Genomic DNA, 26,962 nt, shown 5'->3' with positions numbered 1-26,962 from the left:
TCTTCTTGTTTTGGGTTTGAAATCTTTAACGGCTTTCCTAGCAGTTATGCATGTAAGACGGCACCTCATTGGTGTTACTCTGTGACGGCACCTGGTTCAATTCATTAATTGGCATGTATGTGGGCACCTGTTATGGTGCACATAGGGGGGGATCCTTCTGAGACGCAGCCGGCCCACGATGGGATGTAGGTGACATGCCGTGTTACCATTATCTAAGTGTATGAACCAATAGATTTGTTAGTGTGCTTGACACACCGGATTTGCCTTCGCCCATCAGGGTTGTAGGTGACATGCTGTGCATTGGCTTCTCTATTTGCTTAGGCAATAAAAAAGAGATTTAATTCTAACCGCCAGATTAAACTTGATGGGAAGATGCTATTCTGGGTTACTTGAGCCCATAAAGAAATAAACACTATACACAATCTACGTTCATGAGCCAATCCTATTCCCTGCTTCATTCTACAAACAAACTTTGACCTACATAATATTGACTTTTATAAATGTCTTCGACTCAAAGGTGTACGGAGTAAACTGAAACCCCATCACGAACCAAACCTCCCGGCCCTGTTAAATACCCTTAAAAAGACAGGCCACACTGCTTCCCTACTGTATAAACTCCTTGACACATACAATGGTTAATCTTTGAGATTATTTACCCGAAAATGTGAATCCCAGACTCAATCAACCAATACTTTACATTTAAGTTTAACAACTTGGCAAACAATATGGAAATCCCCCTTTGATACCAGAATCACCCCCACTACAGCACAAACCATGTTCCGGTTAATTCATAAAACATACTGGATTCCAGCTAGACTACACAAACTCGGATTGAGGGACTCGCTCATAAACTGGCGGTGTGGGGGTAGACCCAGGGGATCTTCCACACGTTTTTTACATGCAAGATGGCAAGTGCATTCTAGACAAAAATCCAGAATCTGCTAGATCATATCACAAATGTCCCAATATAAACTGATTTCCTGTCAAATGCCCTAGAACTTCACGGCAATCCCCGTACACCTTATTTAGACCCGCACATTGCATCTTTAATAGACCTCCTCCTCTCCTCAGGCACAAAAGCAGTTCTTTCTGACTGGAAATCAACATCCACCACCGCCTTTGATAAGTGGTTCAGAAACATCAGACCAGCTCGTTATTGAGGGGTTGGAATAAGCACCATAGTCGTAGCAAGTGGTTAGAGAAGTTCTGCAAAGGGAATTGCAAAGAAGGCGATAATTTGTCTGCGCTTAAAACAATAAAAAATGTTTTGAATTTCCAAAACAAAAAGACACCAGTTTACTGATATGTGCCTGCCAACAACATTTTTAATGTCTTGCACAAGAAAATAATTACAAATAGTTTAAGATACTGAGACGCAAAACACTCACCACATGGAAAATGGCAATAAAATTAGTGGGTCTTTTTAAGCCCAATATATAAATAATTGTTTTTCCCCTACTTGGGGAGGCTTCCTTTAAGAAGGTGGGGTTGGTTGGATTTTTTGGTCAGTACAAATACTCTGCAGAGGTCTTCTGGAATTTTCTCCAACTGCTGCCAATTTTGTTTGACTTCCTCTTTATGGAACTCACGTTTTACTTCTTTCCATCCCCTGGAAACAGAGTCCAATTTCTATCCCGATTACATCGAGCCCCACATCCCATCTTGCACAACACAAGTGAAAGCACAGCGATTCCTCAAAAAAGTTTAAGCCTACAGCGGGTTTGGGTTGTGATCAGAATTTGGACCAGAGTCAGGAACAGAGTTGGTATTGGGCTCAGGGTGTGGAATCAGATTAATTCCCTCCTCGTCCTCAGACCTGCTCTTCTTCGCTTGCATGTCCTCATTGTGGGCCTTTCGTATATGTCTATACAGGTCCCCAGACTGTGTGTAGCTACGCATGCAGTAGCGGCATTCATAGGGCCTCTCGCGGGTGTGCACGGTGGCATGGCGCCGCAGGGTGTAGGAACAAGAAAAAGTCTTGCCACAGGTTTTGCATGTTGGCACATCCTCCGCAAAGAGACCAAAATTAGGGTGGGCTTCATAATCTTGGAGGTAGATCTGTTCCTGGAGGGGCGGGGACACCATGGTGCCATATGGCTGAGAACCTGGCACTGAGATCATGTGATATGGCAGGTGATCATGTGGAAGAAACCCTTCCTGTGAAGTGCTCTCGTTTGAGGCTCCCCCCTCATCAAATCCATCCCGTGGGCGGCCACAGCCTGCCATGTGCACAAGGTCCCCAGCCGATGGCTGGAACATGGCTTCCATTCGCAAGGCCATACTCCGGTTTCGCCGTTGCTCAGCAGACTCCGACTCCTCATCAGAGATGACAATGGCTTCAACCTTCACCTTGACAGGACCACCACGCTCCATGTCTTTATGGTAGAACCTCGGCTGGCTATGCACTTGATGTTCTGATGCCCTACTCTCGGAGTCAGTATCTTCAGATGGTGGAGAGGATGCAGCGTTTTCTGGTGGATAATACAAACGAGGTATAGCTTCAGTGGAGCTGCTAGGGCTCGAGAGAGATACCTCTGGCACAAATGATGCTTTCATGGCAGAGAGCCTGGGAGAATCACCATCAATGCCAGGCTGAGTGGTGTCAGCCACATCTGGTGTAGGAGCAGTCTGTCCATGCTGGTCACTTTTCTGGTGGCTGCCTGAGCCCATTTCCTCTTTTCTTCTTCTGAGACCCTCAAAGAAGAGAAGTGCTTGCTCCTGGCTGGGCACGGAATATCGTGATGTGATGGACTGGGTTTCAGCGATTGATACAGGCACTACAAATCGGGATGAGGTGGACAGGGTCTCAGTAGTGCCTGCTGATGATGTGTATTGGGAAGTTGTGGGAAGGACTTCAGTGCAGGTAGAGACTGGAAAAGTCTGCCGTGAGGAAGGAGAGGGCTGAGCCTCACTGTTGCTAGAGGCTGCAATGTTCCGCGAAGTAGTAGCCAAGCTGTCAGTAGTGCCAGTGTGTGCAGTGTACCGTGTGTGAGTAGAAATGGCTTCCCCACAGCCAGCATGCATGGTGTACCGTGACGCTGCAATCAGACCATCACTTATGCTGGCATGTGTGGTGTAGCGAGAGGTAGTGGACATAGCCTCTGTGCTGCCAGTTAGTGCGTTAGATCGGGAGGCAGTGGGGGGAGTTTCAGTGTTACTCGCATGTGTGGTGAACCGGGAGGTAACAGGCAAGGACTCTGCAGAGCCAGTGTGTGTCGTGTACCGTGAGGCAGCAGACAAGGCTGGGGCAGTGCTGGCATGCATGGTGTACCGCGAGGGCGCAGACATAGCCTCAGTGGTGCTAGTGTGCGTGGTATACCGTGAAGAAGTTGGTAGTGCCTCGGCAGTGCTGGCAGGGGCAGGGTAACGGGATGTGCTTGGCAGGGCCTCTGCAGTGCCAGCAGGTGGCTGCTCTTCTCTCTTGGTGCTGTCAGCCTCTGCCATGGCCCGAGCTTGCAGCTTTTTCTTGCAAACCTTGACAATGTCATTCATGTGCAGGTAGCTGGCTGCTGCAAGCACATCTTCCACAGGGATACCATCAAAGGTTAGCATCCCCTCGTACATGAACTCCAGCAGCAGTCCAAACGCTGTGGCCGTGACAATCTCATTATTGATGAAGACCAGATCACGCTTGTCCAGCCTCTCTTTGTAGAACATGTGGAAGAAGGTGCTGCAGGAGGCCAGCACGGCCCGATGCGCCAGGAACTGGGTGTGGCCGACCAGGACTGTGCAGTCGCAGAGGAAGCCCTGGTCTCGCTGCTCCCTTAGGCTCTGCAGCAGCTGCTTGCTATGGTCTGGGAACTCCATGTTGGGTAGGAAGATTCAGCAGGACAGCATGCTAGAACGGAAAGAGAAGAAACACTGAGATTTAGAGAAAAAAAAGGAACAGGAAGCAATCTGTACATATCTGCAACAACAGTCAGTACCTATAACTTGTTAGTAGTACTTGAATAAAGTGACAGAAGTATCTAGCCATTATTACATAAATATGGATCATTGAAAGGTTTTTCATTTAACTAAAGCCTCTGGTTTGTCAAGACTGAAGAGTGGGTCTCGTATAGCACCATTCAAAAACCCCAACAGAAACCAACACTCACCCTCAACTTCGCACCTCCATTAGGTCGGAAGCATTTCATATTTCAGTATTAATTTATTACAGACTGATAAGGACTGCAATTCCAGCATTTATCAGAGAAGGAATTAGACCTTCAAAAAATGGCCTTTTCGGCTTCATACCATGTATGAAAAAAGTAAAGCAGTTTCTCTATTTTAGTAACCGAGGTGTGAGTAAGGAAATATTTTGTACTGAAATTTATTCTGGAATGAATTTTAAATTTTACAGCTTTAAATGACCTACATTTCATGTTCATTTAAGTGTTATAAAAAAAAGTCTACATATTTTATTATGTTTTGGCACTCCAAGGAGGACCACATAAATACAAACATATTGTGCACAACCCAATGCGGAATGATTACAGTCAAATTATACACAGATGTATAAAATCCAGAGGGTGCCATATCATCTTAGTGCCATACTCTACCATGAAAGCCCAAATACTAAGTGCAAATGCAAATTCGATTCAACATTACAGTAAAATATTTAAACACTACAGAGAACTATACATACTTAATACAGTAGCTGGATAAACAGTGCAAACTCAGTAGGTACCTATCGAACATCCAACATATGAGATATTGTTTCAAGGGATAATTACGAAGAACCTATGCTACCGTCATCAAACAGATACAAGACCAATAAACAGTAGGTGCAAACAATGCAATATATGAATACATTTAAAAAATATTTTAAAATTGTTGATTTTTCTTTAAATTTTTTGTGTAGTCTGTTTCAGTTGGAGGGGGAAACATACAAATATCACATGCCTTAGATCTTGCACATAGTTCAACCAGAGATCACACAGCCTCTCATCCCTTGGACCAGTCCTTAGCATCAAGGTAAAGGCCTTATCCATGTGCATGGCGGTGTCTCTCTCTCACCTGGTACTTTTGTTTTATTCCCTTCACCTATTTTAATTGTATTATAGGTCCGTCTTCTACCTATTGACGCGGTTCCCTTTCATGTGGCCACTGTGCCCCACACTTTTGTTTCCAGATACTAATTCCCCACATTCAAGTCCATGTGACAGGAATCCCAGGTAACTGCTTGGTATATTAGTAGTGCTCGGTTAGTTGCTGTACTCCTTTCCTCAATGTTCAATTTATCTTTCCTTCCACTGCACAGTACCCCATTAATGATGCTTGAAACCCATTTGGCCTGAGGTTGTCTTCACGCATCTCCGCCCAGACTTCTACTGTGCCTTACATCAGAAATTTCATGCAGTTTCGCCTTCGAAGGACCACCAATTGGCTCCTTCTGGTTCCTTCTTGGTCAGTTCACTTTTTACCCTCCAGTCGCTCATGTCATATCATCACTGCCTCTTCACTATTTCGCACCTCTCACTGATATTTTTGTGCCGCCAGCACTATTATGCATGTTTTTATAGATTCACTCCGATCACATCCAAATAACGACTTTTTTGTGTGTAGTCACATACATGGATGTACCTAGGCACGTAACACATACTTCATGTTTGGGCAGATGGTCGTACACCGGCTGTTTATTTATGACATGTAATGTATTTTCTCCTTTTTGTTTTCCCCTCTGCCTCTTTTAGCTGGCATGGCGTTACATATGTCGTAACCTATATACTGTCTCAGGCACAACCTTTAATGTCCTGATGAGGATCCCTTTATCTAACTAAGGGATCGAAATGTTGTCGACTATGATACCTTGACTCAAATGCTAAAATTGTCCATTACTATATGTGAGCATTGGTACTTACAGTTTGTGAGCTAACCATTGTGTTCTCATTCTTATCACATTGATATGCCTTAGTTTAGAAGCTTCATGTGACCTTCCTTTTGTTTTCCTGCTTCAATGTTTTTACCTTGTTTAAAAAAATATAAATTAGTATTCACATCTACATAATACGTAGACTTTATTGTAGCTCTTTGTATAACTCATTTGACACATTCCTCACTTAAGGGGCCCTTGTTCCTTTAGAATTACAAACATTGGCAAAGCCAATATCATGGCACTTTCATTATAAAGGTAAGACATACTGGCTTTGCAAGGATTGTTCTCTTTTACTCTTATACAGGGGAAACCGTCTCAACCCACACCCTCTGTAAATGAGTCCTTATGATGCTCTTTTAATCCTATGTACTTGGTCCTTCACCAGAGCCCACAGCTTCACCTCACACCATTTGAAATGGTTTCCGGTTTGCTTTAGACCTGCTCACTTCTCCTTTACCCTCCTTCCCACTTCTCCTTTACCTTCTGATGGAGCAAGGATTCGCACGTAAAGCGACTTGCTTGTAATCATGAACCTCAAATAACTTTAATTAACTAATCAACCTGTTTGTCTTATTAATTTGCCCCTTTTCCGACATTTTTGGGTGTCCGAGAGAAGCTTGCTTATGTGTTCGCTAATCCTAATACGCTTGCAACCTAAAATGGCTGCTACACGGGAATTTCTACTGCGCATGCGTCGGTCATACCCATGTGACATGACATACTCGCAGTCTTGGTGGGAAACTGTTCGCATCTGCGCATTAGAGCTAAGATGGCTGCTTTGTGTTCTCACATGCCCGAAGCTTGCATTGCTGCTTTTGCTAAGCTGTTCGTTCTGCTTTACCCTAATGCTATAGTTTATTATAAAGTAATGGGTATAGAGTAGAAGTTCATGGTATACAGTGTGGGGTAGATGTATCAAGCCTTTTGCGACTCGCAAAGGCCGAAATATGCAGAATTTCGGCCTTTACGAATCGCAAAAGGTCAATTTGCATGTTTTGGCATGCATCAAAAATTCGCAAAATAAGAAATAGCAAAAATTTGCGATTCCTTATTTTGCCATAGCATTTAAGGAATCACAATTTTGCGATTCCTTAAATGCTATGTATGTAGCATTTTTGAATTGCGATTTTTGGTTAAGAAATCGCAAATTACCACCAACTTGTAGTTGATGGTAATTTGCGAAGTCTTTAAAAAATGCACAATTTGGCATTTTTGAAGGTGGCATGTGACGCACACACATGCCCATAGGGCATGTATGTGCACCTTAAGTACACACATGTACATTTCAGGGGTGCAGCAGGGTGTCTTTGAGACACCCCTGCACCCTTGAAATAATCCTCAAATTGCGATTAGCAAATTGCGAATTCGCAATTTGAGAATTACTTCACAATCATTCCTACGGGTCTCCTGGCCCATAGGAATGCATGGGAAAATATTCCTTATTTGCGAATTCGCAGGAATCGCAAAAAAATAGCGATTTTTTACATACATTCCATTTTGCGATTTCTAAATAGCGATTCCTTAAAAATCGCTATTTAGGAATCGCAAAATGGAATCTTGATACATCTGCCACTGTATTCTTTTTCCTGTGTTCTAAAACTGTTTCTTTTCCATTTCATGGTACATTACGAAATATGGCCTATTGTCCTTTGCTGCACTCTATCTTGCTTGAAACGGTGTCTGCGCGAGATCTGCGAGTCTCCACAGCAGTGACCTTTGAAACTCAGCCAGATGGCTACGCCAGCCAAGATGTGCCTGGGAAGACAACCTTCACCTAGTCGAAAAGACTGAACTGTACTGAAGTTTTAACAATGTATACAAAGTTAAATTCACCATTGTTATGTGTAAAGCATATGTCATGAGAACCTGAAATTCAAGGGGCGTATTTGTAATGCAAATAAGGAGCCTGAGAAAGTTCAAATTTTAGGTGGTGTGATGACCTGTCCTTTTCCCTTGTCCAATCAAAATTAGGAATCCTTACACTTGCAACATTGGGGGGTGGTACACTGACCTGGAAAATAGTATAACTAGCCTAGGTTTAGCTAGAGAAATTGTCCGACTTGTCCGAATAGCTGACCTGTCACTGACCCAACGCACTCAATAGTTGATCGAGAACAGAGGTGCTGCGAAGCACTCCGTCAGAAGACTCACTGACCCAATCGGGGTTTTGGGGACCTGAAGTGCTGGCGTAGCACTTTGCTGGGGAATTCGATAACCTAATCGGGGTTTTAACTGATAGCTGCAGAGAGGGTGTAGCGCAGGCGTTGCAACTGAACTGCGGGTGCTGGTCTCAACTTTGGTGGTCCGGTTCTGATCCAGATCTGGTTTTCCTGTCCTGTCTCTGACCTGCAACTTGCTGGCCTACTGGCGTTTGCAACTTTGGGGTTTCTGTCCTTAACTGACCCGTGGCCAGGGTTGGTCTCCGCACCGTTCTAGGGAAATATAAATCTGGGGGAAACCAATAGTATATTTTGCATCCTTTTCTTACCCTTCACTTGAACTTGCTGAAGTTCTACTTGCATATGTTCCTTTTCTTTTTCATTTCGTAACAAAGTACCAAGTCTTGAGCTTGCCATTATTAGCGTGTTCACTTATCTCCCCTCCTCCTTAGTCGTGGGTGTGAAGTACTGTTTACCTTTGAATAAATAGATGATCCTTTTTCTTTACCCTTCCTTTAGACAAACTGAAGTGGTTATTCCGAATTATTAGCGTGTTCCTTTTTCTTACCCTTCCTATAGCTACATGATAAAGTCAGTTTCGTCATTTACAATTTTATGTTCCCTCTTTTTACCTACCCTCTTTGAAACAATTAACTGTGACATTCTAGTATGTTCTTTATTTTCCCCGTCCTTTAGAAAGCACCAAAACGTATTAATTTCTGATTCTCAGTATGCTCCTTTTCTTACCTTCCCTTTAGATCTAAATGCTTGGCATTATATGTCTTTTACATGGTTATACAATTTTCATGATTCTGGTTATTGATAGCTTGCTTGCTGTAAACATTTGGCTCTCAAACCTTGATGAAGATTAGATAAAGGTTTTCAGAACTTCCTGAGTCTGTGATTATTGTATGAGTGCTTATTGTCGTTTTGCTACCATCCCTATTATGCCAACTCCCTGATCCAATAGGTTACAGGTACCAGTGACAAGGATTGGTAAGTCAATGGTATAGGAGTGAGTTAGGATTAAAGACTGGTAGTAGAGTGTAGGTTACCCGATTAAGTAAATATGGTAAACTGAACTATGGGCCCAAGTGTGCATATGGTAAAATTATAGTCGGGTGATCTGAGCGCTCTATCACTTCCTTCCCCTCTCCCAACCAACTTTATTCAACTTGTGGGATGATGTATTCAGCGCTGGCGTTCTGTTCCAGACATTTCCATCCTTAACTTACCATTATCTAATATGACACTTTTTTTTTTAATGTATTTTTGCTGTATATATGCTTTATTTCTATTCATGACGGTGCTAATTTTCAAGTCTGACTTCAGCCAACACCTTTTGATATATATCTCACTAAAAAAGCAAAGGTTAGAGTACCATAGTTAAATGAGAATTAGTAGTGCATGGCAAGGTGTGAGTTACAGTTAGCAGAGCATCTGTTTTTCGGGCACGGAAACAGAACAGAAGTCTGCTCTCAGTTGGTGGGACCATGCTTAAATGTCAGTTGGCTGGAAGCAGACTTGCCTTCGTCTGGTCGGGTCTGGTGGCTCAGTGGACTAATGCATCCACTGCAGAGGCCTGTGTTCGACCTCGTGGTCACAGGTTCAAATCCCAGCAGGTCCACTCAGCCTTTCATCCATCTGAGGTCGATAAAATGAGTACCATTGAGGTGGGTAACAATAAACATATGTTATTCAGCGCCGTGAGTCGCAGGGGCCTTTAAAGGCTCAAGGAGGAGCCACATGACCATCGTCCCTTTAATTACTGCTATGGCCTGGAGTTGGAGTCCTGGTTTTTTTTAAGGATCTGGGGGGGGTTGTGGCCCCCTCCCCTTTTATTATACATTTTGGCCCCAGGATATGGAGTCCCTCCTGGGGCCTACTTAGGCTTTGGGAGAAATGCAGCACACCCCTCTACCTCCATTTATTTACTTGGACCCAGGGGATGGGGTCTCCCAGGGCTTTTTTCAAGTTCAGTGAGGGGGACCCTTCCCCCCCAGTCTCTCTAAAGTGACACATTAAGGAGAGGGGGTGCATGCCCCTTTCCCGAGCCTCATTAGGTCCCAGGGACCCAATCCCCCAGGGCTGTATTTTTTTTGGGGGGGGATGGGGGCATGCAGCTCCCCCTTCCAGAGCCTTATTGAGCCCCAATCCCCGTGGCTGAAATACTTATGTAAGGCGAGGAGGGCGGCCCTCCTCCTCAAGCCTTCTTGGGCCCGAGGACCCCACCCCAAGGGCCACAGGTGGGTTCCCCTGTGCCGACACAGGTCACTCAAAAACCACATTTTGGGGGCCACAGGAGCCAATATTGTTCCTTGCTGGAGGGGGCAGCTTGCGCAGTCTCGCAGGGGAGATCTTATGTTTACAGTGAGGGGGCTTGAACCCGCCCCTCTTCTCCATTGGCTGGCTTCCTAAACGGAGGCCAGCTATTGGAGGAGAGGGGCATCACTCCGTTCAAGCCCGGATTCGGGGGGGTGTTTTTTAGGTTCTTTCTCTTTTCTTCCCATTGGCTGGAATTTTACATTCCAGCCAATGGGAAGAGGAGAGAAAGAAAAACACCCCCGAATCCGAAAAGGACGCTGCTTTCTACGGGCATTTAAAAAAAAAATTGCAGAGTTTTATATAGCGCCAACTAGACCCTAACCGAATCGGGTATCAGAGCGCTTTACATAGCACCAGTTACGTTACATGAGGACACACATTCATTTTAGGCATGGAGAGATTAAATGATTTGCCCAGAATCACAGGAGGTTTTGGCGTCGTTACCGAGACTCGAACCCAGATCCCCAGGTCCGAGGTCTAGCGCCTTCGCCTCCAAGAAAGATGGTAGTGTGCATGGCGTCTTCAGCTTGACTTCTGTTCCCTCACACATCTCTTGCTCAATTTTTATTTTGCAGAGTTTTATATAGCGCGAACTAGACCCGAACCGAATCAGGTATCAGAGCGCTTTACATATTTTCCAGTTACGTTACATGAGGACACACTTTCATTTTAGGCAATGCGTGCTGACCAGGTATCTAAAGCTTCTCTCGGGTGGAAATTGTAGCATTTTGGGGGCGGCAGCTCTATCAGCAAGACTACTCCATCATTCCCTCTCTCTTACCCTTCCTTCCCTCTCTCTAACCCTTCCTTCCCTCTCTCTTGGCCCATCTGTCCATCTCCCCTGACTTCCATGTTTTTCAGGTGGCCTGAAGAGCTGTACGAGGAACAAACTCTGCAAAGTGTATGCGAGTAGGAATATTGTAGCCACAGAATATACTTTCGGGCTAGAGTTCAGCTCTAGCAGCATACTTTTGCCTTCGAGTGCTGTTTTGGAAGAGGCGGTCTCGTGCACAGTGTGGCGAGGCACCGCACCGAAGAGATGTTCTCGAGGGCATCACGTTCGCAAAGCGCACGTAAAGCGTCTTCTTAAGATGGCCCCCATTGGTACTGGCCGTCCAGATTGGGATTTACTTGCAAGTCCTTCGTTACTTTTCATCGACGCCAATCGCGCATGAGCCCTTTACTATTTAAAGCGTTCTTCAGTGGCACTGAACGACTATCTGCTTGGGCTGTCACGAACGGGTCGATTTCTGGAAAGTGCGTGTTTTGCGGCGCGTAGTTTGCTTTGTTTGCTTTGTTATAACGGCATTAGTACACTGGGCATTCTGCTTAATTACACCCTTAAATGCTAAGATATCTGAAGCGTTTGGCACCAGAGCCTCCTACAATGTGACCCACCGGATTAGTTTAACAAAACCTCCAAATAACGACGGTTTCTTTTTTCCTGTTAGGCTCTAGTTTAATGGGCTTTTTTTTAATACCACGAGAGGTTACTTGTTGAACTCTTTGGCCATTATATATCGGGATCTGCCCATTCAAAAAGGACAACTGTTCCTTTTACTTGTTAAGCTCTAGTTTAATGGGCTTTTTTAAAATATACCACGAGTGGTCACTTGTTGAACTCTTTGGCATTTATATATCGGCATTTGCCGGACTATTTTATAGTGACCTGTGATTTCTCAGCAGTATGATCCTGCTGATTAGGCGATCGTCTATATATACTAGAGATGCACCTACCCGGTCTTTACAGCCGACTGGTTGGGATCAAGGTGCATAGAGTGTGTAATATTTAGGGATTGACATTTCGACACATACCTATTGCAATGAACAAAATGATTTGTCCCTTGGTAGATGATCTTGGCATTGAGACTATACCTATTCAGATGCTGTTTGTATTGTTCTAGCCCAATGTGGCATTGAAGTATCTTGGTAATTGAGTCACCCTTGATCGGGCATGTTCCACTGAGTTATATGGATGGATGCAGCCCTCTGGAAATCTCCTAATATCTGTGGACAGCTAATTTTTCACGCCTGCCCAACCTATGTTTTAAGTAAGTAGTCACTATATTGAGTAGGTTTTGTGTTTCGAATTGACACTTGGAATATATTTTTAATTCCTGGTTCATTTATCTTTCAGCGAAATTTTGGATTTGTATGTCAACCTATGCATAATTTTGACAGCACTTTATGCTTTAACCCTGATTTTGCACCCACCCGAGTTTCCGAGATTTTTTGTTTTCTGCATGTACCCTTTGTCACACCCCGCTACCCTTTCATTCTCTTGTCGTCTCAGACTCTTCACCATCACGAACCCTTTGGATACTTGCTGTATTCCTGCACAATCCGGTACCTTTTTTCTCCGTGTTCATTCACCCGTATTGATGTACTTTTCCTGTGGAGGTTCGTCTACTTCCTGACTTGATGCATTTCCATCCACAGATTGCCTACTGTCCCCTGATGAAGGGACGTTGTCTCGAAATGCATTGGGATATTTCTTTTGCAATTGGATCTTTTGGATATGTTTGAAAACCATGAGTTTACACCTTGTATTCGAATGAAGTCGCTATGATTCATAATACGTGACTCTTCAAATAAACACTTCATTATGGACTACTAAATAATTGTGATTACTACTCTGGTAACACTCACAGAACTGCTTTGAAGGAGTTATTCTCCATCTGGAGTGCCATTGGAAGCAGTGTAGGTGACTCCTACACTCCCCCCATTTTTTGTTCAAATTTCTGTGTCCTGACTGGCAGGAAGGACCCATTCCTCGGCACCCGAAGGTACCTACCACTTTTTAGATCTTGCTTACCTGTGTTATTACTTTATCAAAGGGTGTTCCGCACCCCTACCATATTGCTCATAACCTATGCAAGTAAATAGCAGGTTACATTGATAATCCTAATAGGTGATGTCTTAATTCCTTGGCCCTCAAGTGGTGGTATTTCTTATTTCACTGTTTTCTGGGTGTGATATTTTTTTGGGTTGAAATGGTTTCTTTTGATCACGGGCTTTTCTTGACCCTTATTATTATCATTTCTTTCTAGCTCTGACTTCTATAAGATACCCTGCTTTCTAGATTAGTTTATTGTGATCCATATGTATTTTACACCATACAGAATCCTTGGACGCTCAAATGAATTTCAGTCCTGATGATGACCGTGTCTGGCTCTGTGTGTGTCTGGCTCTGTGTGTGTCTGGCTCTGTGTGTGTCTGGCTATGTGTGTGTGTGTGTGTGTGTGTGTGGCTCTGTGTGTGTGTGTGTGTGGCTCTGTGTGTGTGGCTCTGTGTGTGTGGCTCGGTGTGTGTGTGTGGCTATGTGTGTGTGTGTGTGTGGGGGGGGGGCTCTGTGTGTGTGTGTGTGGCTCTGTGTGTGAGTGTGTGGCTCTGTGTTGGTGTGTGTGGGTGGGTGGGTGTGTGTGGCTCTGTGTGAGTGTGTGTGTGGCTCTGTGTGGGTGTGTGTTCGGCTCTGTGTGTGTGTGTGTGTGTGTGGCTCTGTGTGTCTGTGGCTCGGTGTGTGTGTGTGGCTCTGTGTGTGGCTCTGTGTGTGTGTGTGGCTCTGTGTGTGTGTGGCTCTGTGTGTGTGTGGCTCTGTGTGTGTGTGGCTCTGTGTGTGTGTGGCTCTATGTGTGTGTGTGTGGCTCTGTGTGTGTGTGGCTCTGTGTGGGTGTGTGTGTGGCTCTGTGTGGGTGTGTGTGTGTGTGTGGCTCTGTGTGTGGGTGTGTGTGGCTCTGTGTGTGGGTGTGGCTCTGTGTGTGTGTGGGTGCAAATGAAATAGGTCTCGCATTTGCGAGAGATTAAGCTATTGGCATTGGAAATGACAATGCCATTTATTTCTATGTTTTAAAAACTAAAATAATGTCATGAGCAATGCCAATAGCTCTAACTTTAACAAGGACAAGACCATTGCATTGTAAATGCGTGTTTGTTTTGCATGCTCCCTCGGGGCGGGAGCAGTATTTGTTTTGAGGGCAGGGAAACGGAGAAGAAGCCTGCTCCCAGTTGGCGGGAAGCAGACTTGCCTTCTGTGCCTGGACGCAGGGAAGGCACGTTTGCTCCTTTCAGACGGGAGATTTAAAGATGATCCCGCCAGGCAGGAGCAAACATATTTTTCCCTGCCTGCATCAGTGTTGGCAGGGAAAGTACTGTGTCCTGGACGTGAGCTTCCCCGGACACAGTGATTGAGCAAGCCCCAGGGGACGGAGTTGACGAGGCCTTTAAAGGCTCAAGGAGGAGGGCCACATAGCCACCCTCCCTCTTATTACTGTTACCCAGGGATGGGGGCTTTTTAAGGCTCTTGGGGGGGGGGGGGCTACCATTTGATTATACATTGTTGCTCCAGGGGATGGGTCCCTGGTGCCTAATTAGGCTCCTGAGAAGGCTGCAAGCTCCCTTTCCACCATTTATGCACTCCGGGTGAGGTTTATTTTTGCATCTGCTGGTGCCTGCAGGTTTTTTTTTATTTTACTTTAGATTCGTGGATCTTCTGTGAATTTGTGGCAAAATTCAGTTAAAAAAACCAAACAAAGATGTTTTGGCCCCAGGCAGGGTCCCCATCACAGGACTAGAGGATCAAGGTATCCCTTCCCTGCCTCCCAAGTCTGCAGCAATTATCTGAATCTGTGCCCCTTACCTCTATCTCCTAACAGTATTCTAATGAACAACTAGATAGCTAACATTCTATAATTTATTACAAAAGTGTAGCATCCCGACGTCATTTTGATGTAATCAAAACTGTAATACTTAAAGCTTTTCCTTTAGAAATGATAAAAATAGGAGGGTCTCATTCCCATAGAAATTATGGTTAGTGCTCTCAAAAACTAAAATAAGGACATGTTTTCTGAGTTCTTAAATAGCAACAATGCACTTTTAAATTATTTGCTATATTTGTATTTTTTTATCCAGTTGATCACTTGATTATATGATACACTTAGGGGGAGGATGTGGCATTGTGCCTAGTGCTGCAGACTTTGCAACTGGGGAACCAGGTTTGAGTTTCGGCGTCAGGGCAACAGTCTGTGATTCTGGGCAAACCACTTAATCTCCCCATGCCTAAAACTAAAATGAATGTGTCATTGTGTAATGTAATTGACGCTCATGTACAGTACTTCGATACCTTCGGGTCAAGTCTACGCCATATAAAACTACAATAAAAACAACAATTTAAGTGTTTTGCACACTGCTGTCATTAGGCTATACTTGGGCTACATTTGGGTGGTATTTGTCCATCATTTTGGCTCTTTTTTCTCTAGCGGCCATCTTGGGAGACTTATTTCCTCATTTACTGCAGTATCCTCGGTTTAAAATGCTTTCATTTTTTTTCAACTTCAATTCCATCAAGATGGAGTTCAGATGTGCCACACTTTTGATATAAATTCAGAATGTTAGCACACTTGTTGCTCATTAGAACACAGTGAAAGCTGCGGATTTCCAGGGAGTTAACTGCATTCTGCTGCTGATGTTCAAAGTGCATGTTCCAGTCTGCATGTCAGAATGTTTCAATGAAATAGAAGAGGAAGATATTTGAAAACTCACTTAAAACGGGTCCTCATTTTATTTTCTACAGCACTAACCATAATTTCTATAACAAAAGGTACCCCCTCATTTTGTCCCTTTCTAAATTGAATCTTTTAAGTATTACTAGTTTGATTCGATCAAGATGGCTTCAGGTGTGCCATATTTCTGTCATAAGCTAAACTGTTAGCGCTCTAGTTGCTCTTTAAAACACTTTCGGAGGCTGCAGCAGAACAGAAGAGACTCAACTGACAGACTGCTCTTGTTGGAAATAAATGTTTTACTGAGAATGTTCGACATAATTCTATGTCAGGAGCGAAGGCTATGGATTATGCTCTTCTTCTTCGCTGTTTATTAACATTTTCACAGCAGCCAATTAAAATTCATCATTTCAAAAGAACCACATGTCCCAGTAATCCACACGTGATGTCATCCTCAAAAAACCCAATCAGGTCATGCTTCTGCCGATAAAATGCCGGGACGCCACATCTATTCCTCTTTCTTTGGTGCTTCGCAACAGAGATAGGTACCTCCGAACTTTATTCTTGCTCTTGTGTTTACAATGTTCAGAACATTATCACAAGCACATCGGGCGCTTTACCGCATATCACTCACCTGACGCGGGTGCTCAGGAAGCAGAGTATTTATCACTCGGACGTCCTCGTTCCATTTCTAGCTCTTATCTGCTGTGCTGCGAGAAGTCCTGGTATACTGGGCAGAGCAAGCCACACTGCTTCCCAAGGTGAGCACCTGCCTCTCCCTAGCTGCGATTAAAGATAATACAGGCTTTGCCTGACGGGCTGGTGTCACTCGAGTTTGCCTCTTGATCTCCCTAATCACTTTGTTATCAGGCTGACTTTATCATGGTAGGACGTCAGTTTATTGCTGAGGACTCCTACCAACCTGACATGCAGGATGATCTACATCTCCTTGAGGAGAGTTTGGTAGGGGCAATAGATGCCTCAATTACACATTCTGTGACCCAGCGCTAGCAGCTGCCTCCAGCCTTTTTATAAGCCACCTGCAGTGGTATACCCTCAGTCCGCCCCTTCATTCCGCACGTCCCATGCAGGTAACGACCTGCTCACCAATGACTGGCCCCACATTGCGATTTTGACCCCCATCTCCAGCACCTTTACCTCTGATCATGTGTACTCTGCACGCAACATGTCACCAGAGGAGGCAGCCCCCTTGCTCTCCACTCATATGACCCAGATTCTGACCCTCCCTTCTCTTCAGAGACAGATTCGTTAAAGATATTGGGAAATTTGTGCAAACCTTTATAGTGCTCGACAAAGTGCAGTCCTCGCTGCACAAGGTGTTGCGCAAAAATGCCTTTTTGGGTGGGCCAGCCGATAGAGGGCGCTTGGCCGGGCATCCATACACATCAGGCCTTCCAGAACACGTCCATACACATCAGGACCTTCCAGAACCTACTAAGGCATGAGCTGGACCTACAACGCTGAGGCGCATCCCAAGTTCTACCTTTCCAGAAGCAGTGGAGGGCGTTATTGCTACCACAGAGGTCTTCCCTGAGGCCAAAGAAATGTCAACGCCTCTTAAGACGCCTCAGCTAAGACTTATTTCCTCTTCATCCGTTCAACTGGGAGACAGGACACAGCTCTTCCCCCACAACTGGAAGTCCATCACGCAGGATCCGTGGGTTCTGGAAACTCTCCGGTTTCAAACTTGAGTTTCTCAGGACAGCCCATCAACCCCTCTACCACAACCCCTTTTTTCCTTCAAAATCCAACTTTTATTTGAGGCGAACAGTCCCAACTACCCCAGAAAGGGCAGATCTGCCATTGCCACCCTGACCCCGGGGGTTTTGTAGCAACATCTATGTGGTCACAAAAAAGGGAAAAGTGCCCTTTCTGGTTATTAACCTGAAGGAGGTAAGTTTGTGGACTCTTTATCGCCATTTTGGAAATGGAGGGTATTCATCTCCTCAGAGGCCTCCTACAGGACGGAGGTTGGATGGTCCTTCTCAACCTGAAGGACGCATATCTATTTCCATTCTTCCCCCTCATCGCAAGTTCCTCCAATTCATGTGGGAGGGTCACTGGTTCCATTTCAAGGCTCTTCCTTTCGATCGGTCCTTGGCACCGTGGTACTTCACCAAGGTGATTCGTCGGCTAGTGGAACAACTCCACGCCCGAAGAGTTTGTCTCATCATTTATCTTAACAACATCTTCTTGATGGCGCAGGACAAACACATGCTGCTATCTTTCATGGACCATTCAACTGTTCCAGGATTTGGGCTTTCTGGTCAATCAAAATAAGTCCAGTCTTTGCTCCTCCCATTGCATAGAAGTCCTTATCTTTCAAATAGACTCAGTGTTAACCCTCCTCTCCTCACCCGTCCAAAATTGAAACTGGTTCAGAATGAAATTCGTCCAGCTCTTTCCACAGACAGTCTCTCTCTGAGGGTTCTAGCGAGAATTGTGGGTCTGTTAGCTTCCTCCAAACAGGCAATATTGCCAGCCCCCTTGCATTATCAAGCTTTACAAAGCCTAAAGATCCAACACCTTCAACAAGGTCATTCCTATTCCAAAATGATCGGGCACACACCCGAGTTGAGCTGCTATGGTGGCTCAATCAAAAGGCAGCCTGGACGGGAGGTTCATTTTTGGGTCCTGTCTGATTGAATCGGATGCCAGGCAGTGGGGTTGGGTGGGCCAGATGTGGAAACGATTCCACGGGTGGGTGATGGAAGTCCAACGAATTGCAACTCCATATAAATTGCTTGGAGCTCTTGGTGGATTCTTTCGCCATCAATAACCTTAGCCCGACACTCTTCCAGTTGTTGTGCATTATCGAGGATGGACAGCATCTCCACGGTCCCGTACATCAACAAACTGTGCCGGACCAGATCCCAGGTTTTGGAAGAGATTGCCAAGGAATTTTTTGCATTATTGCCTTCAACACCGCAGAGTATCTGCCAGGTCATGACAACATGTTGGTGAACTGTAATTCTCTGTACCTTCGGGAGGTCAGCAAGTGGAAACTGCACCCATCCATATTCCACTTACTCCAGAAACAATGGGGCCCATGCAACACAGACCTGTTTGCTTCCCGCCTATCCAATCAACTTCCAAAATTATTTTCCTGGCCCCCGGATCCGATGGCTCTGGCTATGGACGCTTTCTTTCAGGACTGGCATGGCCCTCGCCACTATACCTTCCCTCCTTTTCTCTTGATCCCGAGAGTGTCAGCTTAAACTAGCAGTCAGCAGGCGGAACTAATTTTGATACCTCCACTGTCGAGTTCCCAACCCTGGTTTCCCATTCTGATGGAGATGTCTTGAATGCGTTCGTTGCAGTTTCTCGATTCCAGGATCTTCTTCGGGATTAGACATCCCTTACTGATGCAAGGTCATCTACATATCATGGCGTGGCTCATTTCAGGTACCGTTGGCTCTTGCTTGGCCTTTCAGAACAATCTGAAGATTTCCTACTCAGATGTTGGTCAGACACCACACAAACGTTACGCCTCCGCTGGCAACATTGGCTGGTTCGATGCAACAAATGGAGTGTGAACCCCCTGGGGGCCCTCATTGGCTTTGTCATCAATTTCATAGTGGCTTTGATGTCTTCAGGACTTGCTTATACTTCTGTTAACTATTGTTCTTCCATCTCCGCTTGGCATGCCTTGGTGAATGAGAAACCAGTGGGCGATCACCCCTTGGTGAGCCAGGTCATGCGGTATTCGCGTAAGCATTACTCCACGACCCAAATATGCATATCTGTGGTCAGCCAATTCTGACCTTTCAAGGTAGCAACGGTCAGCAAAGCTGACCTCGCTTAGTGTCTTACAGGAGAGTGTCCGACGTGAAAGCGCTAGATTTAATAAGTACTGTATTTACTCCCAATGCAGTTTCTTTTATTTTATTCTGAAGAACAAAAACGTATATACCAGGCAAATGTTTTATCCACACATCCCGGACAATCCAAAATTATGTATTGTGCAATGTGTGAATGAATATGAGGATTGGACTAGAGAATTTAGCCGTTCTATTGGCGGCTAGTTATTGATTTCCCTTCAAAAGCCTTTCAATGAGGTTTCTTCCGCCACCTTGGCATGATGGGTGAAGTGTCTCATAGGAGAAGCAGCTGTTGACACCAGTAAATTTGGGGCCCACTCGGTCAGGGGAGCAATGGCCTCCTAATATTTTCTCCTGGGTTCTTAACTATAGGACATTATGAGGGCCAATGATCCGTTCTCAGATTCTACTTTAATTTTTTTTTACTGCTAACCTGTTTTACTTGTAGCCTCTATGGTATTCGATCAGCTTTGAATAAGCATAATCCGAAGCCTCCGGTCCTGACAGAGAATTTTTTTCTATTCTTACGGGTCTAGAATTTTCTATTTTATTAAGGAATCTGAGGCGAGGATTATCCCACCAGATTCATCTTACAAATTATGTCTGTTCGTGTTTTGCATTATGTATTATTGCCCACCATTAGGTTTGATAAACCTCATTGTTTCCGATCTTTCATTGATGACTGAAGGATCATGACAACGAGATTTGAGTGGATTTTTTCTTGCAATTTAGAAATTATACATTTTTCCTTTTGCCATGTTCTGACCAGAATATGGAATAGGAGAGTTCCAGTGGTATGTTCCTGGGTTCCAGTTTTCAGATGTTCCAGCAAGAGATTCCGCTTCAGTTTGACAGTAGAGTGGTCAATTGGGTTTGTTCAGTTCAACCTGTTATCAGAGTACTTAAGTTCATAAGACTGTTCGCCATCGCTGGCAAAGGAAGAGGAATAGATGTGGCGTCCTGGCATTATATCGGCAGAGGCATGACCTCATTGGGTGTTTTGAGGAAAGAGTCCGTTGTAGATTACTGAGAAATTTTGTTTTTTTTAATGACTAATTTGAATTGCCTGCTGTGAAAATATGTTAATTAACAGCGCAGAAAGAGAAAGCATAATCCTCGCTTCCAAGTCCTTAGTAGAATTTAAAATTCTAGACCAGTTAGCTAATAAAAAAATAAAAAATCTCTTTTTAGCTTCTAAAGCACCTTCCATAATCTCTATAGGAAAATCGTGAGAAAACAGTTCTCTCAAACAGGAGTCATGAAATCCCAGCCAGCAGAAGGATTTTTCACAGGGTAAAATCACCTTAAATCACACCACAATTGCTGAAATTAGTATGGTACCACCAACAAATAATTTATATTGTAAGTAAAATTTGTTATCACCCTTATACGTTCTCTTTTTTGTGGCCCTCAAAACCTGCCATTCACTACAAGGCATTTCAATGGGGGCCATCATGTATATTGGTTCCAAGATGGCTGCCACCACTACCTGGTTGAAGTGCTGACAGCTAATCAGATCTACTATGAGATCTGTGCTTGGACTCCGCCCAGATACACAAATTTAATTTTCTTTTAATATCCTTAAATCTACTGAATGGATTTACACCTAATAACAAAAAGAGTTCTTTCCGGAGCAAGAGTTAGCTTTCTGCCAAATTTGGTGTTATTTCATTTAGCAGTTTGGGCTGTAGTAGTGTATAAAATATCTATGGGAATTAACATGGGAAAAGCACTTAACCCCCTCCCCCTTTTTTTCTCGGCCCTGCCTGACAGATCACACCAATACTTTCCATGCACAACTAGAATCAGGAGGACTTTTTGGGGGGACATTTCAGGAAGGTTCGTCAAACTGCTCCAAAGTTATAAGTAAGTCCAAAAACGTTTCCCTATGTAAACTAGGTCCGAAGTATAACTACCTACTGGTGACTGCCAGTAGGTAAAACAAGATATATATAATTATATTAAAATATATAATTATATTTTTTCGTGAAGATTCGTCAAACGGCGCCAAAGTTATTGGCAAATGAAAAAACGCTTTTCCAATGGAAACTAGGTCCCAACTATAACAACGTTTTGGGGGTCGCTAGTAGGTAGTTAATAGTTCGGACCTAATTTCCATAGGAAGAGCATTTTTTCATTTGCCATCAACTTTGGCGCAGTTTGACGAATCCATGAAGTTTTCAAAACTGATATGATGCTCCCTTCAGCTGCTATCTGGAACGTTTCTGGGTGTTCTTGGGGCCGAGAACCAGGGGGTGCTTAAAAGCGCGTTTTCCCATGTCAATTCCCATAAGACCTTTAGACAAGGCTACAGCCCAAACTGCTGAACACAATTACACCAAATTTGGCTGGAAGGTAGATGTTGGTTCAAGGAAGGTCCTTTGTGATTCAGTGTAAATCTATTCAGTAGTTGTGGTGTTATTTAAAGGTTTTTCAGATATACAACTGGGGATGTGGAGGATCCGCGACCCCACCCGAGATCTCATGCTGAGATCTGCATGGCTGCCAACAATTTAAACCAGGAAGTGTTGTCAGCCATCTTGTGACTCGGTTGAACCGAGTCACAGGAAAAAACATTACAGATAAAGAAACTGGGGCAGGGTAGAAACACCCTGACCCCCTAGGGCTCATGGGTAAGTACTACAGGGACCCCCAGGGGCACAAAAAAAAAGCTTTTTTTTTTTGTGTCCCCGGGGGTCCCTGTAGTACTTACCCATTAGCCCTAGGGGGTCAGGGTGTTCCTACCCTGCCCCAGTTTCTTTATCTGTAATGTTTTTTCCTGTGACTCGGTTCAACCGAGTCACAAGATGGCTGCCAACACTTCCTGGTTTAAATTGTTGGCAGCCATGCAGATCTCAGCATGAGATCTCGGGTGGGGTCGCGGATCCTTCACATCCCCAGTTGTATATCTGAAAAACCTTTAAATAACACCACAACTACTGAATAGATTTACACTGAATCACAAAGGACCTTTCTTGAACCAACATCTACGTTCCAGCCAAATTTGGTGTAATTGTGTTCAGCAGTTTGGGCTGTAGCCTTGTCTAAAGGTCTTATGGGAATTGACATGGGAAAACGCGCTTTTAAGCACCCCCTGGTTCTCGGCCCCAAGAACACCCAGAAACGCTCCAGATAGCAGCTGAAGAGAGCATCATATCAGTTTTGAAAACTTCATGGATTCGTCAAACTGCGCCAAAGTTGATTGCAAATGAAAAAATGCTCTTCCTATGGAAATTAGGTCCGAACTATAACTACCTACTAGCGACCCCCAAAACGTTGTTATAGTTAGGACCTAGTTTCCATTGGAAAAGCGTTTTTTCATTTGCCAATAACTTTGGCGCCGTTTGACGAATCTTCACGAAAAAAATATAATTATATATTTTAATATATTTATACATATCTTGTTTTACCTACTGGCAGTCACCAGTAGGTAGTTATACTTCGGACTTAGTTTACATAGGGAAAACGTTTTTTGACTTGCTTATAACTTTGGAGCAGTTTGACGAACCTTCCTGAAATTTCCCCTCAAAAAGTCCTCCTGATTCTAGTTGTGCATGGAAAGTATTGGTGTGATCTGTCAGGCAGGGCCGAGAAAAAAAGGGGGATGGGGTTAAGTGCTTTTCCCATGTTAATTCCCATAGATATTTTATACACTACTACAGCCCAAACTGCTAAATGAAATAACACCAAATTTGGCAGAAAGCTAACTCTTGCTCCGGAAAGAACTCTTTTTGTTATTAGGTGAAAATCCATTCAGTAGATTTGGAGATATTAAAAGAAAATTAAATTTGCATATCTGGGCGGAGTCCAAGCACAGATCTCATAGTGAGATCTGATTAGCTGTCAGCACTTCAACCAGGTAGTGGTGGCAGCCATCTTGGAACCAATATACATGATGGCCCCCATTGAAATTCCTTGTAGTGAATGGCAGGTTTTGAGGGCCACAAAAAAGAGAACGTATAAGGGTGATAACAAATTTTACTTACAATATAAATTATTTGTTGGTGGTACCATACTAATTTCAGCAATTGTGGTGTGATTTAAGGTGATTTTACCCTGTGAAAAATACTTCTGCTGGCTGGGATTTCATGACTCCTGTTTGAGAGAACTGTTTTCTCACGATTTTCCTATAGAGATTATGGAACGTGCTTTAGAAGCTAAAAAGAGATTTTTTATTTTTTTATTAGCTAACTGGTCTAGAATTTTAAATTCTACTAAGGACTTGGAAGCGAGGATTATGCTTTCTCTTTCTGCGCTGTTTATTAACATATTTTCACAGCAGGCAATTCAAATTAGTCATTAAAAAAAACAAAATTTCTCAGTAATCTACAACGGACTCTTTCCTCAAAACACCCAATGAGGTCATGCCTCTGCCGATATAATGCCAGGACGCCACATCTATTCCTCTTCCTTTGCCAGCGATGGCGAACAGTCTTATGAACTTAAGTACTCTGATAACAGGTTGAACTGAACAAACCCAATTGACCACTCTACTGTCAAACTGAAGCGGAATCTCTTGCTGGAACATCTGAAAACTGGAACCCAGGAACATCCCACTGGAACTCTCCTATTCCATATTCTGGTCAGAACATGGCAAAAGGAAAAATGTATAATTTCTAAATTGCAAGAAAAAATCCCCTCAAATTTCGTTATCATGATCCTTCAGTCATCAATGAAAGATCGGAAACAATGAGGTTTATCAAACCTAATGGTGGGCAATAATACATAATGCAAAACACGAACAGACATAATTTGTAAGATGAATCTGGTGGGATAATCCTCGCCTCAGATTCCTTAATAAAATAGAAAATTCTAGACCCGTAAGAATAGAAAAAAATTCTCTGTCAGGACCGGAGGCTTCGGAGGCCTCTTTCAAAAAAATACAATGAATAAAAAAGAGGCAGGCCCCGGGAATCGGGTCCCTGGGGCCGAAATCGGCCCAGGGAAAGATGGCTATGCAGCCCCACTTCACTAAAAAGAAAAAAAGTCTGGGCCAGAGGCCCTGCATCTTTCTCCACTCCTCTGCAAACACGCCTGCTGCTTGTTTGGGGGATGAAGTCCCCTTGCATCCAGAGAATCCTTGGGGGCGAACAACTTTTCCTGTATCCTCTGGAAGGTCCCACACAGCGGGATTGCTAAAAGGTTGCTAGAGGCCACGCCCCCTTTCTCCACCACTCTGCAAACCAGCCTCCCGGCACATTGCTGGTTGGGGGATGAAGTCCCCTTGGCTCTTGAGGGCCTCAGGACTAAAATGGAAGTCTTCCCCCAACCAGTAGTGTGCAAGGAGGCGCCTTTGCAGAGTGGTGGAGAAAGGCATCCGACAACCACTTTGCAATCCTGCCGAATGCGACTTACTGGAGGTAACATGAGGGGTAGTTGGCCCCCCCAAGGACATCCTTGGGGCCCTCCCAAGGACATCCTAGGGGCCAACAACCCCTAATGTTACCTCCAGTAAGTCAGACTCTGCGGGATTGCTAAGAGGTCTTCTTTTTGTAAATTTATTTACCAGTTTAAAAAGTATAACAATGTATCCTCAAATATCAGGTACATTTATATCATGGCAATGCTGCATATAGGCGAAAAAGATGCTGCCCGCCAGCCGCACTTAATTCTAGAAATCACATTAGTCAGCTCAAAATGACCTTTCAAATCTGCAATTCTGCGAGCGACACTCCCCCCTGCCAATGTTCCATACAACCAGGATAAGTTTACATAAGAGAAATTATTTTAAACATGAGTAATAATAACATTTCGGTGCCCAGAATACAATGTGCTATTTACTCAGCCTATCCCAGTTGGCACGTGTCCACGTTTCAGCTGAGAGGCAGGTTGTGCCTACGCTGCTGCCGTATAGTGTTTGAACGGGCCCAAAATATCCCTAGGGCGGGGCGTTCTAGGAAGCGTGGTGGAGTATAGATCATAGTTGGTGTTGCAATACGCAAGACTATCTAGCCAACCTTTTAATGATGGGGCAGCTTTTCGCACCCATTTGAGTGCAATTTCCCTCTTAGCCAGAAGTTGCCCTATGGCAGTAAATTTCTGGACTGCCTTTGGGATGTTTGCCACATACCCCAGCAATGCCACCTTAGGAGTAGGCTCAATGTCTAACTCTGTCATTTCCCCAAGCGTTTGGAGCCCAGGAAGTTTTAATTTTGCCACAGTTCCAGGAAAGATGAGCAACATCTGCATGTGGGTATTTGCACTTCAAGCAACAGTGGGATCTGTCTGGGTCAAGTCTGTGTGTCATCCCAGGGGTAATGTATGGTCTACGCAGGAATTTAAAGTGAAGCAATTTGTGACGACTGTTCAGGGATACCTCCTTAGTCTGCCGCAGCATGCTGCCCATTGATCATCCGTGATGGAATGCCCCAGATCTGATTCCCATGAAGCCCTTATTTTAGGAATTGTGTCTGCACATGCCCTGTACATCTTGGAGACTATGGGGTCTATTATGATGGCGCCATCGCCCCTGGAAATGGGTCTGATCGCTAAGGGTGCGGCGGTCCCGCATGGGCAATTAGGATGCGCCCACCACATTGGCGTGAACATCCCGCATTTTTTGCATTGCGGCGGGTGGTGCGGTCAGCAGCACCCGCCGCAATACAAAAAAGCCATGTGTGCATGTAAAGTGGTCGCCTCCATGACCGATATACCCCTCCTTCCGACCATCTCTGAGCAGAGCAACATTGTTAAGCAAAGACAGGGAGAGAAAGAGTTAATCCCTTCCACTGCCTCTCTCGTACAGGGAGAAGCCACGCCCAGGGGGTACAAGAGCCAATGGGATGAAGAAGAGGCGGGACCACAGATATATGAAGGAATCCCGGAAGAACAGCGAGGCGTTGTTGAACCGGAGGAGTGGAGAACGCCGCAGCGCCACATGGAAGAGGACAGCGTTAGGGGGCAGTACCCAACAGACCGAGGACAACAAGAGGATCCAAGCCCAGACGCCCTGGAACCGGGAGGAGCGGAGACCTGGTCCGAAGAGTGGTGGACACCCCCAGAGGGCGCTAACAAGCCACCGCAACTCCGGAGAGTTGCGGCTACCGCGGTACGTGATACGGGAGGGGGAGGGAGTAATTGTAGTCTAACGGGCTAAATGTGGGCACTGTAAATATTCCTTGTAGGACACCAATTATCCCCGTTACTTACACCCCTGCACCGGCCCAAGTTGTGTTGTCTCGAGCACTGCCTATCACTCCTTGTTCTCTTGCGCATTCCTCGTCTTTCCCTTGAGGAACGGAAGGTTTTCTTACCTTCTCCTCGTATTTTTGAGCTTCCCAG

At 44.6% G+C, this 26,962-nt stretch overlaps 1 protein-coding gene across 5 annotated transcripts in view; it reads right to left on the bottom strand.

Moving 5' to 3' along the window:
* Nucleotides 1–1,307: 1,307 nt before the first annotated feature.
* Nucleotides 1,308–26,962, bottom strand: part of ZBTB3 (zinc finger and BTB domain containing 3) — an 85,081-nt gene continuing 59,426 nt past the window's right edge. For all 5 annotated transcript variants that reach the window (XM_078660585.1, XM_078660581.1, XM_078660584.1 and 2 more), the window contains exon 4: nucleotides 1,308–3,838. In XM_078660585.1, coding sequence (XP_078516711.1) covers nucleotides 1,711–3,807 — 2,097 coding nt within the window. In that variant the 5' untranslated portion in view covers nucleotides 3,808–3,838 and the 3' untranslated portion in view covers nucleotides 1,308–1,710. The remainder of the gene's footprint in view (nucleotides 3,839–26,962) is intronic.

The sequence above is a fragment of the Lissotriton helveticus genome, chromosome 9, assembly GCF_964261635.1.
Source record: "Lissotriton helveticus chromosome 9, aLisHel1.1, whole genome shotgun sequence".
In the NCBI taxonomy this organism is placed as follows: domain Eukaryota; kingdom Metazoa; phylum Chordata; class Amphibia; order Caudata; family Salamandridae; genus Lissotriton; species Lissotriton helveticus.
The sequence above is the reverse complement of the archived record's forward strand: the minus strand, read 5'-3'. Positions and strand labels throughout refer to the sequence as shown.